Source organism: Lathyrus oleraceus, chromosome 5 (genome assembly GCF_024323335.1).
Source record: "Lathyrus oleraceus cultivar Zhongwan6 chromosome 5, CAAS_Psat_ZW6_1.0, whole genome shotgun sequence".
Taxonomy (NCBI): Eukaryota; Viridiplantae; Streptophyta; class Magnoliopsida; order Fabales; family Fabaceae; genus Lathyrus; species Lathyrus oleraceus.
The window spans coordinates 393,382,136-393,402,057 of NC_066583.1; the positions used below are offsets into that span (position 1 = coordinate 393,382,136).

The following is a 19,922-nucleotide window of genomic DNA, read 5'->3' on the forward strand; positions in this document are numbered from 1 at the left end:
AAGGGGAGTGATTCCATTCAGATAAACAACTGGTAAGGAAACTGAAGTAATAATCATCCACGAGGACACAAACTCAGTGGGGAAGAGGAGAAAGGTTAAAGTCTTTCTACCTAAGGGGCTGACGCTCTACAATTGAGGGAGGATAGACACCGAAATTTGTATAGGCATAAAGTACCGCCATACAGAGAATGAGAATCTCAAATCAACTGGTTAAACAGATATGCAAATATGCAATTATGAAATTATATGAATGTATATGCATATGTATATATGATGATTATGCTGACAAAACCATCACAAAGGATACAAAGGTGTCGCAAAGAAATTGAATCAACCAACTTAGCTGGGAAAAAGGATCGGAACTCCGCTAGGGAACAAACACTCCAAAGAAATTTGTATAGTCGGAACAACACAAATAACTAGGAACACCCGAAGGGTTAACTGCTTGGGGGAACCTCTGATGTTTAGCACTTAAGGACTTTCTACTCTTCGAAATGATGTTGATACTTCCTTTTAATTGCTTTGAAAATTTCTTGTTTTTATATGTTTTAAGAAAAATATTTTGATTAAAAAATTTAAAATTCCAAAATGATCATAATAAAACTTAAACTATTGACTGAAGTAAATAAGAGTAGAAACAATTGGATAAAAGCTCAACTTCATTTAATGGGATGGTAGTTTGTAAATGACAAGACTCCATAGATTTCTACAGAGTTGAAAATGGTAATTTACATGGAAAAGGGCTACATTGAATACAAATGATCCTTAATCCTTCTAACAATCCTTTGATATCCAATGTGCTCTTGACCACTGCTGGGATGATGAATTGATGTCAACCCTTGTGCTCAACAAAGTCTTTTCCAAAACTGGACGATTAGCAGACTGCAGTTACTTGCCATAATCCCTAATTTTTGCCTAAGTTTCCCCAAGGTGGGGTACTCAACTTATCAGAAGTTTTTTCTGTTTTTATGTCTCTAACTTTTTCCTGGATCGCCCTTTCGGGTTTTCAATCCACCGAGACGCTTATTTTTGCCTAAGCCGCCCTTTCGGGTTTTCAACTTAGCGAGTTGTTCTTTTCTTTTTAAGCGAAGTATTTCTTGACTGCATCTGCGTTCACAGGATGAGTGAACTCTTTACCATCCATAGTTGTAAGAATCAAAGCACCGCCTGAAAAGGCTCTCTTAACAACATATAAGCCTTCATAATTAGGAGTCCATTTTCCCCTAGAATCTAGTTTGAACGACAATATCTTCTTGAGCACAAGGTCACCTTCTCTAAACATACGAGGTTTGACCTTCTTATCAAAAGCTTTCTTCATCCTTTGTTGATATAACTGACCATGACACATGGCACTCAATCTCTTCTCTTCAATCAAATTCAGCTGATCAAACCTAGTCTGACACCATTCAGCCTCAATCAACTTGGCTTCCATGAGCATGCGTAATGAAGGAATCTCAACCTCTACGGGGAGCACTTCTTCCATACCATACACAAGTGAGAAAGGGTTGCCCCTATTGAAGTGTGGACGGATGTACGATACCCATGCAAAGCAAACGGGAGCATCTGATGCCAATCCTTGGATGTGACAACCATCTTTTGAATAATCTTCTTAATGTTTTTGTTCGCAGCTTCAACAACCCCATTCATCTTGGGTATATAGGGAGAAGAATTATGATGTGCAATCTTGAAGTCTTTTCAAAGAGCTTCCACCATATTGTTATTCAAGTTCGATCCATTGTCAGTAATGATCTTACTTGGCACACCATAACGGCATATGATCTGATTCTTGATAAACCTTACAACAACTTGCTTGGTTACATTTGCGTACGATGCCGCTTCAACCTATTTTGTGAAGTAGTCAATTGCCACCAAAATGAAACGATGTCCATTCGGAGCTTTAGGCTCAATCATCCCAATCATATCAATTCCCCACATGGAGAAGGGCCATGGGGAAGAGATAACATTCAAAAGTGTCAGAGGAACATGAATCTTATCAGCAAAATTTGACACTTATGGCACTTCTTCACAAATTTGAAACAGTCATATTCCATTGTCAGCCAATAGTAACCTGCTCGCAACATCTTCTTCGCCATTGCATGTCCATTGGAATGAGTACCAAAGGAACCTTCATGCACTTCAGTCATCAACAAGCCTGCTTTGTGTCTATCCATGCATCTGAGCAAAACCATGTCGAAGTTTCTCTTGTACAGTATATCACCATTCAAGTAGAAATTACCGGCTAATCTTCTCAAAGTCATCTTATCTTTCAAAGATGCCCTAGGCGGGTAAACCTGGCTTTAGAGGAAACATTTGATGTCGTAATACCACGACTTCTCGTCTTTGATCTCTTCAATAGCAAACACATGAGCTGGCCTATCAAGACGTATCACAGACAAATTGGGAACTTCATTCCAATACTTTACCATAATCATTGATGCCAACGTTGCAAGAGCATCTGCCATCCGGTTCTCATCTCGAGGGATATGATGGAATTCAACCTTTGTAAAGAAAGTTGAAATCCTCCTCGCATAATCTCTATATGGTATTAAACTGGGTTGATTCATCTCCCATTCACCTTTGATCTGATTCACAACCAAAGTTGAATCTCCAAAGACGTCCAAGTACTTGATTCTGAGATTCATGGCCTCTTCAAGCCCCATAATGCAAGCTTCATATTTTGTCATGTTATTTGTACATTTGAAATTCAATCTAGCTGTAAATGGTAGATGCATGCCTTGAGGTGTAATGATCACTGCCCCAATTCCATTTTCATACTAATTAACAGCTCCATCAAATACCATGCCCCAACGGGAACCAGGTTTTGGCCCTTCTTCAAGCAATGGTTCATCATAATCTTTCATTTTGAAGTACAAAATCTCTTCATCAGGAAAGTCATACTGTACTGACTGGTAATCTTCAATTGGTTGATGAGCCAAGTGGTCAGCCAAGATACTACCTTTGATCGCTTTCTGAGATCGGTATTCGATATCATACTCTGATAACAACATCTGCCAACGGGAAATCCTCCCAGTTAAAGAAGGCTTTTCAAATATATATTTGATCAGATCCATTTTGGATATCAACCAAGTGGTATGATTTAACATATACTAACGCAGACGCTTAACGGCCCAAGCCAATGCGCAACAAGTTTTCTCAAGCATAGAATATTGAGTCTCATAGTCAGTGAACTTCTTACTGAGGTAGTAGATCGCAAATTCTTTCTTTCCAGTCTCATCTTGCTGACCCAGGATACAACCCATACTATCTTCAAGCACAGTCAAATACATGATCAAAGGTCTTCCTTCAATAGATGGAGACAAAATCGGAGGTTCAAGTAAATATTCCTTGATACTGTCAAAAGCTTGCTGGCAGTCTTCGGGCCAATCACAAGACTGATCTTTCCAAAGAAGCTTGAATGTAGGCGCACATGTGGCAGTTATGTGGGAAATGAATCTGGAAATATAATTCAAGAGGCCGAGAAAACCTCTGACTTGCTTCTCGGTTTTGGGCGCAAGCATCTCTTGTATTGCTTTAACCTTGGCAGGATCAACTTCAATACCTTTCTCACTGAGAATAAAGCCCAACAACTTACCAGAACGAACACCAAAAGTACACTTATTGGGATTCAAGTGAAGTTTATACTTCCTCAAACGCTGGAATAACTTCAACAAATGATCAACATGTTCCTCTTTATCAATCGATTTAGCAATCATATCATCGACATAAGCTTCAATCTCTTTATGCATCATATCATGAAAAAGAGTAGTCATTGATCTTTGGTAAATTGCACCAACATTCTTTAGACCGAAAGGCATCACTCTATAACAGAATATTCCCTAAGGTGTAATGAATATGGTCTTCTCCATATCTTCGAGTGCCATCTTGACCTGATTATATCCAGAAAATTCATCCATAAGCGAAAAGACTTTGAATTTAGCAGTATTGTCTACCAACATATCAATGTCTGGCAGAGGGAAATCATCTTTCGGACTGGCTTTATTCAAATTTCTATAATCGACACACATGCGGACTTTTCCATCTTTCTTCGACACAGGCATAATATTGGCCACCCAGTGCGGATACTCAGCGGTCACAAGGAAACCAGCGCCAATCTGTTTCTGCACTTCCTCTTTAATCTTCACTGCCATATCAGGATGCGTTCTTCTCAACTTCTGCTTGACTGGTGGGCCTTCTAGCTTCAACGGCAATCTATGCTCCACAATCTCAGAATCCAAACCATGCATGTCTTGATAGGACCAAGAAAACACATCTGAATACTCTCAAAGAAGATCAACCAACCCCTTCTTGACATCTGAACACAGTCGAGACCCAATCTTGACTTCCTTCACATCATCCTCGGAACCCAAGTTGACTAGCTCAATCTGCTCTTCGAACGGCTAAATGGTCTTTTCGTCTTGCTTAAGAAGACGAGATAATTCATCACTCACTTCTACATCACTTTCCTCCTCGGCTTCAAACACAAGGAATTCAAAATTTGGAGAAGGAGAAGGATCATTATATTCAATGAGGTTAGGAACCAACCTGCATAATGATTTGATATTTTGATTTTAGAGAAATGAATTTGTGACCAAATATTATGCAGATGGACAATTATATTGTTTATTTATGTTTTTTGTGATTACCATTTTTAGAATAAAACAAAAAGTAAAAAACAAGACATCATAGATGTGGATGAATAGAATTACTTTTATTAATGATCAATTTGAAAATGCCCAACAATGTTCACTTCTCCCTTAGGCATAAGAGAAGGATTTTGAAAACATATAAAAGCAATTACTTAGATCGATGCAAAATAATAGGAACATCAACAGCAGTCCAATTGTTGCAAGCCTTTCCATGCATCACAAAATTGGTGCAATCTTCCTCTTCGTCATCCTCTAGCACAGCAGCTAAGTGTTATTCATTGCCATGAATGAACCCTCTGCTATGGAAACTAAGTTGCATATCTTCAGTCCTTGCGGTTGATGAACCTTTCTGGAACCCCAAATCGGTTCTGCCTTTGTTGTCGGAGACCTCTACCATGCGCCCCCACTGATCAACATTGCCTTCTTCCATAATCTTCTTAGCATCTTTCAATGAGGACATAGGTGCCCCAAATCTCTTTTCAGCAGTAATAGATAAGGCTTGGAACGGAGTTCCAACCTTATCCTTAGCTTCAATGTAAGAGAAAGATGACAGGTGGCTAACCAACAGTCACTAGCTTACCATTTTTCACAAATTTGAGTTTCTGGTGCAATGTGGAGGTAACAGCTCCTGCCTCATGGATCCATGGCCTTCCTAACAAGCAACTGTAGGCCGGGTGGATATCCATTACTTGAAAAGTAATCTGAAAATCACTCGGACCTATCTTAACTGGAAGGTCCACTTCACCAATAACTGTTTTGCGTGAACCGTCAAGGCCTTGACGATTACACCACTATACCTCATAGGCGCTCCTTGGTAAGATAGCTTTGACAGAGTTGTCTTCGGAAGCACATTCAGTGACGATCCGGTGACAACAAGCACATTTGACAAAGCATCCTCTTTGCAATTCATAGAAATATGCAAAGCCAAATTATGATGTCTTCCCTCCTCAGGGAGTTCTTCATCACAGAAGCTAAGATTATTTCAAGAAGTGATGTTAGCCACGATATGATCGAATTGGTCTACTGTAACATCATGTTCTACAAAAGCTTGTTCCAGAACTCTCTGCAGTGCTTCTCTGTGCGCTTCAGAATTCATGAGCAAAGACAACATTGAGATTTTTAAGGGGGTTTGGAGCAGCTGCTCTACCACATTGAACTCGCTTCTCTTGATTAACCGAAGTACCTCATCATCATCGTTGGCCTTCACATCGCTAGATTCACCAGACTTACCCTTTGAAACACCAATTGGATCTTCAACAGGCACTTCCACCTTCTTTCCAACAATTGATTCCTCCTTATCCTTTAGGAACACCGGCCCAAACACACGACCATTGCGGGTCACCTTGGTAACATCAGTAATGCTCACCACTGAACTAGTCGTAGGTAATGGGACCTCTTGACCACCTTCGATGATTGTAGCATTATACTGATACGAAACAGCTTTATCATATGAATACAGGACTGGGCCCGCTAATCGTATTACCAACGACGATACTGATCTATTGCTGACATTGTTACTGTTGTTGTTGTCGTACTGGATTACCAATCTCTCTGGCTACTTAAAAATGGGAACTATGACATTTACATCGTCATCTACAAGACAAGATTGAACAATTTGAATCATGCCTTCATCCATCAGTCGTTGGATGTCCCTTTTCACAACTTCACAACCCCTCGGGTTAACACTACAAACAGCACAACCATCATAGTCATGCTCACGGTCACTTACCAAACAAACATCCTTATGTATCTACACCAAGGACCTCCTGATAAAACGCACAACAAAAACTTTAAACTCCTCAGGAGAACCATCCACCATATTCACCGAAGAGTTCCCATGGGCGGGCAACGGATTTGCTTTCACATTCAGCGCACGGTCCTCGAAGGACACCATCCCACTGTTCATTAACTTTTGAACCTCATGCTTGAGTGGATAGCAATTCTCGATATCATGTCCGAGTGCTCCTTGATGAAAATCACAACGAAGCTCAAGCTTGTACCACCAAGGAAGTGGTTCTGGAATCTGCGGCGGGATTCTTGGTTGGATCAGGTTCTTGAGAACCAAAGATGGGTAGAGTTTTGCGTATGACATAGGAATCGGGTCGAAAGAGACCTTCTTCCTCTCAAGGTTTTGTTGGTGATGATTGTTGTTGGTATTGTTGTTGTAGGTGTTTGTTCGTTGTTGCGGTTGTAGTTGTTGACATTGTGGTTGTTGAACTGGTGTTGGTTGTTGATTAGAAAATACCGGGATAACGGAAGATACTTGATGGTGATGTTGATGGGATATTGGATTCCTTCTGATCTGAGGCCTCCTCTGCCTCTCATTGCTTATTGCATTCGCTTCATTGTCCTTTTTCTTGCGGAAATTGTTGTCATACTACCTCTTACTTGTCGATGCCTCATATTTCAACAAATGTCCCTCTCAGACTCCTTCCTCAAGCCTCATCCCCAGGTTTACCATCTCGGTAAAGTCACTGGGGGCACTAGAAATCATTCGTTCATAATAAAATTAACTCAGGGTCTTTAGAAAGATCTTTGTCATCTCTTTTTCTTCCAAAGGATGAGTGATCTGAGCAGCCAATTCCCTCCATCTCTACGCATACTCTTTGAATGTCTCCTTATCTTTCTGAGACATAGACCTCAGCTGGTCTCTATCAGGCGCCATGTCCATGTTGTACTTATACTGCTTTACAAAAGCCTCTACCAAGTCATTGAAAGTGAGAATGATTGCACTATCCAACCCCATATACCAACGGAGCACAGCACCGGTCAAACTGTCCTGGAAATAATGAATCAATAGTTGATCATTATCAGTCTGAGTAGACATCTTGCGAGCATACATCACTAGATGATTGAGCGGACAAGTATTCCCCTTATACTTTTCAAAGTCAGGCACTTTGAACTTTACCAGGATCTTGACGTTGGGCACTTAACACAACTCAGCAGCACTCTTCCCAAACAAATCCTTACCTCTCAATGTCTTCAATTTCTTACACAACTCAAGAAACTGATCCTTCATTTCATCCATTTTCTCGTAGACATCCGGACCCTCAAACAGCTCGGAGTGATAAATGGTGTCCTCTAAACGAGGTAAGGTGTGCACAACGGGAGGTGGCACAGACATGACCGGGGTAGATGCCGGCATGGAAGCAAAGGTAAGCGCAAAGCCTTCAGGCATAAAGTTAGACGGCATTCGACACGGGAATCCGGCAGGCATAGTGGGCACAAAATGAGCGGTAGCAGCAGGCATGGTAGAGGTAGCCACCTCTGAAATAACTGTCCTCGCAGGAGGAGTTACAAGCGTTGGAGAAAATTGACTCTTAGCAACAAGAACTGACTCCATCATGGCAGTCAGGCGGGCGATCTCGTCCTTCAGCTCTTTGTTCTCTTGCACTAGATGCTCCATAATTTTGAGATGATTGGCACGGGTGTTGTACCGGTGAGTCAGCTTGGCTAAAGCATAGAAGAAACACCAATGAGACATCTGGAAAAAGAGAAACCTGCTTATGCATATGATGCATGAAATGCAATGCTTGTTTATTTATTTTTTATTTTCAAGGAACTTACTATATCATTTGCAAATATATATATATATATATATATATATATATATATATATATATATATATATATATATATATATATATATATATATATATATATATATATATATATATATATATATATATATATATATATATATATATATATATCAACAATTGCAATAATTTTTATATGCCAAAAATCTCTTTTCATTTATATAATTAGAAGGATTACACTGAGTATAATTTCAGAAACCAAATGAAAAATACAAGAGAAAAGGAGACTAGTCATCCTAAGGATCCATAACAACGTCAGGAGATCTGGCTGAAGGTGCGTACTTCCTTCGAATGTGTCGAATCTCGGTCTCAAAAGAAGCCTTCATCTGAGTCTTCCCGAGGACAAGCGGATCAACAATCTTCTTCTAAGCAACAGAAGGCTGAGGCATGCTAGAAGGTGAAACCTCTGGCTCTCTCTGTCTCTTCATCACTCGGTCTTCAAGAAGCTCAATAAGCGCATCTTTGTCCTTAGGCTCCAACTGCAACTCTTCATGCTTCTTACTCAAAGCACGGAAATGCTCTTCCCACATGTCTTTCTCTTGCTTCATCTTGATGAGCGCGTCTTCCAACTCCTCTACATCTTGGTTAGGGAGAGTTAATGGCTCAACCATAACCATAGACATAGGTCTTTCACAAGGATAAGGCATCTTCAACTCCAAATCTCTCTTCTTCACCCAAAGAGTGTAAGCTTTCAAAGCTACACAATTGCGCGGACCAAGCTCGGATCTTCCTTTCCTATGCACATTATGCCAAGCATGCACAATCTTCTGCTTAAAATGATGGGGATCTTTACCCTCTTGATAGAAAAGACCTTCTAACAAAGTGTTATTAGGTTTGTCTATCAAGGGGAACACAAGTTTACGACGAGCCAAAGCAGGGTTGTAGTTAATTCCTCCTTGTGTACCAATGAGAGGCACATTAGAGAATTCACCACAACTATCAATAATCTCCAAACTGCTTAAAGACGGATCATACCAAACTATATCATCATTAGTGAGAGACATAAGTCTCCGAACCACCTTAGACATTATTTGTTCTCCACAAAAGCAGGCGTCTGAGGCAAGTGTGAAATAAACCACTTGTATAGAAGAAGAATGCAACAGACAATAGTTCCACCATCCTAATAATTCCTTAGATGTAAAGAGAAATACATATCACCCAACAAAGTAGGCACAGGATTCCCAATCAAGAAAAGTCTAATGGCATTAACATCAACAAAACTGTCAATGTTAGGGAACAAAGCTAATCCATAAATGAGCAATACAAAGATAGCTTCAGAAGCATCCACACTACCGGCTTGAACAAAGGCAGTAGCTTCCTTGATGAGGAAATCAGATGGCAACCCAAGCAATCCTCGTTTCTTCACCCAATGAGCCTCTATCTCATACTTCTTCAAGTGAAGAGCTTCAGCAATAAGATGAGATCTGGAAATCTCTTCCAATCCATTAAAAGGCACTCTACTTGAAACAGGTATCCCCAAAAGATGAGAATACTCCTCCAATGTAGGCACAAGCTAAAAATCTGGGAAAGTGAAACAACGGTAGAGAGGATCATAGAACTGCACCAATACACTCAAGAGCCCTTCAACCACATCAGCAGATAAGATAGACAAAAGCTTCCCATAACGTTGTTTGAAGTCCAAGGGATCTAATACAAAAGATTCTAGCTTCCTTAACTCTTTCAAGTCGGGACATCTGAAACTATACTTCTTAGTGTTCCTTCGTCCACAATCCATGGTCTGAAAATATTTGCAAATGACACCTTAGTTCCTTGAAATTTTTGTGTGATGAATGTTATGATGCGCATGAATGCATGAATGCAACAATCACAAATAAGGGATCAGACACAAGGAAAACAAAGGTCAAGGGATGAATTAAGTCATTGTCAAGATCAATCATCCATTTTGGTGGATTATGGTTTGCACCATATCAACACCCAAGTTCCATTGATATTGACAAGACTTTATTGGATCAACTAAGAATCAAAGGTTTGTTGTAAGTCACGAGCATGGAGTCTGGGTAAGAACCATCCCAAAGGAGTGAACTAAGGATAAAAACTTGTAGATCATGTTCTAAAAAGTTCCCAGAGTCTTAATTCCATCTATCGGATATTACAGGTTAAGATGACTGACTCATCGACCCATAATATTCTCAAGAGAAACTCGTCTGAGTGTAGTATCGCGTAACAACTATTATGAAGTCTACACTTGAACAGTTTCTGCACTACGTCCTAAATAGGCCAAGAGGGGGTAAATGTTCTACGGTCCTTAGCTTCTCGGACCCAAATTAGAGATAGTAATGCCTAACCATAAATACTTGTGTGACATTTCCAAATACAAAAGAGTCTCCACTGAGCATATGGATCTCAAGCCAACTTGTTAAGGACTACTCCACACAAGTTGAACATGACTATATCATCCTCCTACCTTAATTGCACTCAAGTTCGGGTTGGAAATTATCTCACCACTCAGAGATCACCAAGCATAATAGGCAGATTATATCACATATACATATATACAAATATATACACAAAAAGTAGGCTAAACCCATTGGAGACTACTCCCCAGCAGAGTCTCCACTTAATTTCTGTAGCGGTAAATTCATGATCATCAAGCTATAGATCAGCTAGACATCTGAAATTCTGGTATCAGATATGAGATGTCGAAGGTAATGTCACGACACTAATATCTGAACAATATAAACAGGATAAAGATAAAGAACAGTAATGCAAGAGACACAAGCAATTGTTAGCCCAGTTCGGTGCAAACTCACCTACGTCTGGGGGCTACCAAGCCAGGAAGGAAATCCACTAAATAGAATCAGTTCAAATACTCTCAGTAAACAACACAAGTTACATTCTTTTTCACCTAATCTCTACCCGTATGACTTCTACCTAAGAACTCTTAGATATGAGATCCCACTCACTCCCCCTCAATCACACCAGTGATATTAAACAAGAATTATACTGAAAAGAAGACACTCTTCAAAGACACACACTTGATCTTACTTAGCAGTTTCAATCAAGTAGACACACACTCATGCTTAAAAGCTTTGAGTGATAAATTACAACTCAAAAATCAGACCAATTCAATCATCTATGGATGAATTGAATGGCTTACAAGTCACACGACCACACAAGACTTAAACCCTTATTCTCTCTCAATATTCCGCTCTGTATTCCTTGTGTATCAAATCAGGTTTTCCATGTCCTTTTCATAGAAGCATTCAGCTGGGCTTGGACATCATAAAACCCTAAAACTATTTTCCATTTAAATCTTCTCATAACAGTTGATTAGATCTCTTTGGAAAATAAGTTAATCACGTTGTAATTACTGATTGATAGCATGTTCAATTAACTCATCAATCATACATAGATTTCCATTAAAAGCGCAATCACATAATACATAACATTCAGACTGAATGTTGTGTATACAGATGTCATGACATCGGGTCTGACATCCTAGAACAATCCTACATAATTATATTTTAAACATCCAGCAGGTACAAGATATCTTATGTTAAGACATCACATGTGACATCTTGTGAACACTCTTGGTTTTACCAAAATTGTTGTCAACACCTAGAACCAACAAACTCCCCCTTTGGCAAATTTTGGCTAAAACATATATCAGTCCATTTGTTCACAAGACAAAACACATCAGCAGTTAAACAGCATAACAACAGTTAAGTAGCAGCAGAAGCAAACACAATTACTAGCTATAATAGCAACTAGTAATACACAGATAAAAAACACATGGGTACTTCTTCTCCCCCTAAGTCTGTTCAACACAGATATATCCTTCAGCACCTGTAACATTCAGAGTTACCCTCTGACATCTCCTTCAACATCACCTGTGCAACACAGAACATCAGACATCTCCTCCAACATCACAGAACAGAACATCATTCTGTTTAGCCTAGCTAGCTACATCAGCACATAATAACTACAGTTCTCCACATCTCCACACATTAACTACAGCTCCACATAATAACTTCTCCCCCTTTTTAGTCAAAATAGACCAAAGTAACCAATTAGATAAAATAAATGTCAATCAGTCCAGCAAAGAATGTCACAAAGGATGTTACAACATATTAAATGTCAAAACACAATGTTAGGAGATACAAAACTATAATTATACACAGCTGCATTAGCTGAGATAATCAGAAATCCAGGGAACTCATAAAGAGCCCAAATATTACATCATGGTATCAGAAAGGACTGCCAAAAATTACAAATATCAAACAGAAAAACATCAAATCATCCAAGAATCCAAAACAGCATCTAGAATACACATCATTAACAGGGGGAACCATCACCACAACTTAGTCTGAGGAGGTAGCATCTTCTTCACCTTCAGATTCAGAACTGCCACTAGATTGATCTTGAGAATTAGACCTCTCACTTCAGGTATGGGCATCTGACTCCTTGGCTTCACCAACCTTATCCATCTCTTCTTGCTCCAAGCTACTAATGAGAGCCTCTAAAGCCTATTTCCTAGCATTGGCAACCCTAATCCCAGTTTCCAGCTCCTTACAAGTTTCTTTCGATTGAGCAATCAGGCCACCTTGAGAGGCTGGCTCCTTCCTTGCAGATGTCATGACAATGTCATTGACATGACTGCCTTCAAATAACTTGTAGTGAATAAAAAGTGGAAAATTTCTTGTGAGCTCAGTTGAGCTATAAGCTAACCCGATTGAATGTTGATGATTGTATAATGCTATTTTCTTACACTATTAGTGAGCATTGTTAAGTAATAATGTAGTTTTATAATTATATACTATTCCAAGTTATGTTGAGATATGTAGTTCAAAGAGAATCTATGGGTTCAGAGAGGAATCATCAGTGATTGGATGAATCAGCAATATAACTCTAATGTCCAAATTTTGAACCACATGCATTGTATTAGAAGAATTGATGAATTACATACATATATGCATTGTGATTGAGTAATTGGTGTGAATGATTTATATGATTGATTAGTTTTATGAAATATGATATCCTTGCTGTATTTTGCACCACAAACAATAATGGATGTATTTTTACCTGTGGTTATTTGGTTTGTGGTGTCATGTACACTTGTGGAACAAATACTCAGGTATAGGAGCACTAGTTGTTGTTGAGCGGAGGATGGGGTAAATGCCTTCTTAATTATTTTACTTTTTTTCGAGTTATTTTAGTTGTCACTCTTATATGTAATACATGGATGTGTTACTTTGTTACTTTTATGCTCTAAGAGTTTTGATTTATTTTATGAAGTATTTTTTTTGTTTGAGACAAATAAATAATTTTAATTTTTTTTAATTTCGCTGCCAATTTATATTATAATTTTTAGAAAGATGCATGTTGAGAATGTGTAACATCGATGTTGAGAAAAATTATACGTTTATTTTTCTTAAATAAAAGGGTGCCGGGTTTTAGGGTGTTACATAGTTGGTATCAGAGAAGGTCGGTCCATTCAGACTAGGTTTTATGGACTTGTTTATACCCTGGTTTGCAACATGTGTACAAACACAGTTGATGCTTGAATTCATTAATTATTATTTGCTTAACTGTTTATGATTAGTTTATTTGTCTTGGATGATTGTTCAGAAAGAAATGGATGGAGGTAGAAACGATCAAGAAATTGCAAATGCTCTCGAGGCTACAACTCATCTGATGGCGCAAGCAAATGTTGCTTTGCAGGAGAATCGAAACCAAAATGATGGAGTTGATGAGTTTCATGGACTGGGAAAGTTTTTGAGGAACAATCCACCTACTTTCAAGGGAAGGTACGATCCTAAAGGCACTCGGGCTTGGCATCAGGAGATTGAGAAGATTTTCAGAGTTATGGCTTGCACTGATGCTCAAAAAGTATTATTCGGAACATATATGTTGTCTGAGGAGGTTGAGTATTGGTGGAAAAATACCCTCCAGAGGATGGAAATTGCTAATGCAAAAATTACTTGGGCTAATTTCAGGAATGAGTTTATGGATAAATACTTTCCAGTTGATGTTTATAGTCGTAAAGAGATGGTGGTCTTAGAGCTGAAGAAAGGAAATATGATTGTGGCTGACTATGCGGCTAAGTTTGAGGAGCTGTCAATATTTTGACTTCACTATAATGGTGTAGAAGCTGAAGTTTCTAAGTACATGAAGTTTGAGAGTGGCTTACGTCCTGAGATTAAGAAGTTCATTGGTTATCAGAAGATCTATCATTTCTCAGTAGTTATGAACAAATGCAGGATTTATGATGATGATTGTAGGGTCAGATCTGCTCACTACAAGAATGTTAGTGAGAAGAAGAGTGGGAGTTAGAATCGTGGTAAACCGTATGTGATTATAGCTGATAAGGGAAAGCATAAGGCTTAGTAGAAGACCACAGGTGGGAAAGAGACAAGTTGGGGAGGCACTCCTACTCATATGAGATGTTACATGTATGGAGGATTAGGTCATAATGTTGTTCAGTGCAAGAGCACGGGTATAAAGTGTTTCAAGTGTGGGGAGCAGGGACATTATGATGACGAGTGCAAGAGTATTGCTCTGAATTGTTATAACTGTGGAGAACCATGTCATATTAATAAACAAATTTATAAGCCAAATAAATTTCCATATGCTGCGAGAGCTAGTGGAAGAGTGTTTGCCCTCAGTGGTGTGGATGTCTCGAGATCGGATAATTTGATTCGAGGTGCATGTTTCATTAATGATGTATCTCTGATTGCTATCATTGATACATGTGCGATATATTTGTTCATATATCTTGACTGTGTTAATAAGTTAAACCTTAAAGTGTCTTCTATGATTGGTAGTATGGTCATTGATACCCCAACTAATGGTTCGATGACTACTATGTTGGTGTGTCTGAATTGTCCTTTGACTATTTACAATAAGGATTTTGGAGTTGACTTAATTTGTTTGCCTTTGAGTCAACTCGATGTTATTATGGGAATGAACTAGTTAAAACTAAACCATGTCCATATCAACCGTTTTGACAAGACGGTGTTGTTTCTTGAGCTCGGAGAGAGTATAGATTCGAGATTCATGTATGTCGGACAGGTAGAGATGTCCTTGAAAGAGAGTTCTCAACTTCTCTTGATGTTCACCTCCTTGAGAGTGGAAGAAGAAGCTATGATTATTGATCTTTCAGTTGTGTGTGAGTTTCCAGATGTGTTCCCAAACAACATTAGTGATTTACCACAAGAAAGAGAAGTTGAGTTCGCCATAGATTTAGTACCTGGTACTAGACCTGTGTCAATGGTGTCGTATAGGATGTATGTGTTGTGGGGAGCATTAATGTTCTTAGTTAAGAAGAAAGATGGTAGCATGAGTTTATGCTTTGATTATCCACCTTTAAATAAAGTTACTATTAAAAACAAGTATCATATTCCTAGAATTGACGACCCTATGGATCAGTTGGTTGGGACTTGCGTGGTTAACAAGATTGATTTAAATCAGGTTATCATCAGATTCTAGTAAAGTTAGAAGATATTTTGAAGACTGCATTTAGAACTTGATACGATAATTACGAGTACTTGGTGTTGCCTTTCGGTATGTCTAATTCTCCAGGAGTTTTCATGGAGTATATGAATAGGATATTTCATCCTTACTTGGATCAATTTGTTTTGGTGTTCATAGATGATATTTTAGTATATTCTAAACCAGTTGAAGAGAATGCAGAACATCTGTGAGTTGTGTTACATGTTTTACAAAAGAAGGAGTTCTATGATAAGTTGTCCAAATGTGAGTTCTGGTTGCGAGAAGTGATTTTCCTTGGTTATGTAATCTTCAGTGGTGGTATAACAGTGCATCTGTCCAAGGTAGATGCAATGTTGTAGTGGGAGGATCCTAAGTTGGTTACTGAGATTAGAAATTTTTTGGGTTTGGTTGGTTACTATAGAAAGTATATAGAAGGTTTTTTGAAGTTGGGTTTGCCTTTGACTCAGTTGACCAGAAAAGAGAAATCTTATGTGTGGGATGTTTGATGTGAAAAAAGTTTCCAATAGTTGAAGAAGAGGATGACGGCGACGACAATGTTGATCTTACCGAATGCGAATGAATCCTTCATTATGTATTATGATGCATCCAAGATGAGCTTAGGTGGTGTGCTTATATATAATGGTCAAGTTGTAGCGTATGCTTCAAGACAACTTAAGATTCAAGAAAGGAATTATCCTACCCATGATTTGGAGTTGGAAATCATAGTTTGGTGCTTAAAATAAGGAGACATTATATGTACAGTTCGGGGTTTGAGTTTTCAATGGCCATAAAAGTTTGAAAGAATTGTTTGATCATAAGGAGTTGAATATGAGGCAGAGGAGGTGGCTAGAATTTTTGAAGGACTATGATTTTGATTTGAGTTACCATCATAGTAAAGCTAATACGGTAGCAGACGTATTACCTTACATATGTATGTGCTTATGGTTAGAGAGATGGATTTGATTAAGCAGTTCGTGGATCTTAGCTTAATTTGTGAGATGACGCTAATAAGTGTGATGTAGGGTGGTAAAGAGGATGACTTTAGAGTCGATGTGAGGGGAATTATCAAGTTTGGAACATAGTTTGTGTGTCAGATTTGCCAAAGCTTCAAAAGATAATTCTTGAGGAAAGTCACAAGAGTAGTTTGAGTATTCATCCCAGAGCTACTGAGATGTATCAAGATCTTAAGAAGATGTTTTGGTGTCCAATTATGAAGAAGGTCATTGTCGAGTTTGTGTATTTCTATTTAACATGTCAGTAGTCGAAGATTGAGCATTATAAGTCGTCTAGCTTGATGCAACCTTTGAGTATTCATGAGTGAAAGTAGTATAACATTTCTATGGATTTTGTGGTGGGATTGACAAGGACCATAAAGGGAATTGATTCGATTTGGGTTATTGTGGATAAACTTACTATATCGGTGCATTTCATTCCGATAAAGATTAGTTACATGTTGCATGAGATCTACATCAGTGAGATTGTGAAGTTGCATGGTATTCCTTCGAGTATTGTTTCAGACAGAGATCTGAGGTTCACGTATAGGTTTTGGGGGATTTGCAAGAAGCCTTGGGAACCAAGCTGAGATTGAGTTCTGCTTACCATCTGCAGACGAGCGGTCATTCAGAAAGGGATATCCAGTCTTTGGAAGATTTGTTCAGGGCCTGTGTTTTAGAGAAAGGAGAGGATAATTACTTTTCATTGATTGACTTTACCTATAATAATAGTTTCCATTTTAGTATTGGAATAGAATCTTTTGAAGGTTTGTATGATATAAGGTGTATGACACCTTTGTGTTGGTATGAATTAGAGGAGAGTGTTGTGTTTGGACCTGAGATTGTTCAGTAAACTACTGAGAAGATTAAGATGATTCGGGAGAAGATGAAGGCACCATAGAGAAGACAAAAGAGCTATAATAATAAGAAAAGAAAGGAACTTGAATTCCAATATGGATATCACATGTTCTTGAGAGTCACTCTGGTTAGTAGTGTTGGCTATGCGTTGAAGTCTCAAAAGCTCATGCCTCGTTTTATTGGTCTGTATCAGATTCTTCAGAGAGTAGGAGAAGTGGCCTAAAAAGTTACCTTACCACCATCTCTTTCGAATCTTCATGATTTTTTCCATGTTTCTCAACTTCAGAAGTATATTTCTAATCCATCTTGTAATACCCCAAAATTTACCCTTCATTTTTTCTGGAAGCATACGCTTTACACCTCATGCATGCATTCATTTTTAGGTCATTTAGCATTTGCATTTCATCATGTCAATCAGAATCATATCCAAGAAACCTTATTTTAAAAAAATAAAAATAAATAAAAGAAAAAATCTCAGACTTGGACCTCTCTCAAAAGCCCACTAAGCTACCAATATTAGGCTATAAATTCAGAGTTTCAGTGAAACAAAAGGCCATTCTATTCCTATTACCCTGTCTGAGAAAAAGATAGTGAGAGAAGAACCCTGGGGAAAAAGATAGTAAGAGAAGAGCTAACAGAGTTCAGAGCAACCTCCAGGCAACTCTAAAAGGTTCATTCTGACTCACACACTTTCAGCTCAAGCAAACCCTAACATTGGTTTGCAAATCCAGTCGTGCCATTTGATTTCAACCGATCTCTCCAATCAGGTTTGCTCTATATACATCATCTTTATGCCTTTAATTTGAATGCTCTGAATGTATGAGGTATTATGGGTGAATTTGATACCCTTTTGCTGCATGTGTTTGACAAGAGGTTTAGGCCTCATACCCTTGGTTGCTTTTTGTGAGCTTTTTGTGAATTGAAAGGGCATGATTCATGTGGTTACATTTTAATTTGGGGGCAACTCTTGGTTACCCTATTTTGTTTCTCTAACCTATTTGTTGAGTTTTGTTTTGTGAGGGCTCATATGACTCTTGCAAAGATGGTTTGCCTGGTGTTCCACTTTATTTGTGGGATACCGCCTGGAGGTTTCATTCTGATTACCTGTACTGACTCAGTTTCTTTGATGGTGTTAGCTTGGGAGGATCTCAGGGTTTCCTTGTTCCGTTAATTACTGTTACTTCGGATCTTTATCCGCGTGGTACTTTTACATTTTTCCCGCATTTTACTGCTTTCCTAGCTGGAAGACCTCGATAGGAGGCAATGTTTTTGTGTGTTTATTTTTTTTACAGGTTCCTTCGTCAAGGACTGCCTTTTTGCATGAGCATCCCAAACCCTAACCCTTCATTGATTTTTCTTCTCCTAAACACACGTTTTCTACTACAGGAGAGTAAGTCTCCAAAGGTCGAGCATCCGGTAGATTGCGTAGTAACGTCGTTCGTCCAAAACCCAATTCATAACCCCGTAGTTAGCCGAACTACGACTTGCTCTGATTCTCATTCCAGATGAGATACGTAGGCATAAGACGCGATGTCTTAGCGAGGACAATTACCCTTAACCCCTAGGTAGCCGAGCTACGAAGACTCTGATTCTCATATTCAGATGAGATACGTATGCAGTGGATGCGACATCCGCGCGAGTCATTTTCATTTAACCCCCTTTTTTAGTAAACAGCACAAGATAAACTCACACCCTTTAGACAAGAACTACAAAAGTGGATCCCGTAGAGTACTACGGATGTGTACGGGTGCTAATACCTTCCTTTCGCATAACCGACTCCCGAACCCAAGATTTGGTTGCGAGACCTTGTCTTTTCCTTTCCTCTTTTCAGGTTTACTTCGAGCGTTTCCTTTCCCTCCTTTGGGATGAATAACGCACGGTGGCGACTCTTCTGTCATTTTCTTTTGTCGGTTGTTTTTTTGCACACTGTATTTTTCAGGTTACGACACATCTCATGTGATCCAATAGAATGATGTGCAAGTGAGAGAAAACTTGATTGTTGAGGCATTACCCTTACGGATCTAGGATCGAGAAGTTGAGCACTTGAGAGGTAAGGAGATAACTTTAGTGAAGGTAGTGTATGGAACCTTCTAGAGGAAGTGTGACATGGGAGCTGGAGAGTCGGATAACAAAGTCTTATCTGGAGTTGTTTCTTTCAGGTAATTTTCAAGGGCGAAAATTCTTTAAGCGGGGAAGAGTTGTAACACCCCGGTTTTTGTTTAATTTAATTTTAATTGAAGTTAAGTTAATTTATATTATTTATTAGAGTGCTCTAATTAATTTAGTGGTATTTTGAGGATGGGTAGAGTTGTTGTAGAATTATTATTAATTTTAATTATTATTAATTTTAATTATTATTAAATAATATAATTAAT

The 19,922-nt window shown here is 38.6% G+C and overlaps 2 protein-coding genes across 2 annotated transcripts; both read left to right on the top strand.

Moving 5' to 3' along the window:
- The first annotated feature begins 13,840 nt into the window (after window positions 1-13,840).
- LOC127080948 (uncharacterized) lies at window positions 13,841-14,335 on the top strand. Its single transcript, XM_051021232.1, has one exon. It carries the CDS (start codon window positions 13,841-13,843, stop codon window positions 14,333-14,335), a length of 495 nt encoding a protein of 164 aa, XP_050877189.1.
- Window positions 14,336-14,656: 321 nt separating this feature from the next.
- Window positions 14,657-15,694, top strand: LOC127080950 (uncharacterized). Its single transcript, XM_051021234.1, has 2 exons — window positions 14,657-15,076; window positions 15,179-15,694. Exons 1-2 carry the CDS (start codon window positions 14,657-14,659, stop codon window positions 15,692-15,694), a joined length of 936 nt encoding a protein of 311 aa, XP_050877191.1.
- The last annotated feature ends 4,228 nt before the right edge of the window (window positions 15,695-19,922 follow it).

What these genes read in the sequence shown, in the direction of transcription:
- LOC127080948 (XM_051021232.1), top strand. Translation starts at nt 13,841, where the DNA reads ATGGATGGAGGTAGAAACGATCAAGAAATTGCAAATGCTCTCGAGGCT.
- LOC127080950 (XM_051021234.1), top strand. Translation starts at nt 14,657, where the DNA reads ATGTATGGAGGATTAGGTCATAATGTTGTTCAGTGCAAGAGCACGGGT. An exon ending in GTTCGATGACTACTATGTTG is followed by an intron (nt 15,077 to 15,178) that starts GTGTGTCTGAAT and finishes GGAATGAACTAG; the next exon opens with TTAAAACTAAACCATGTCCA.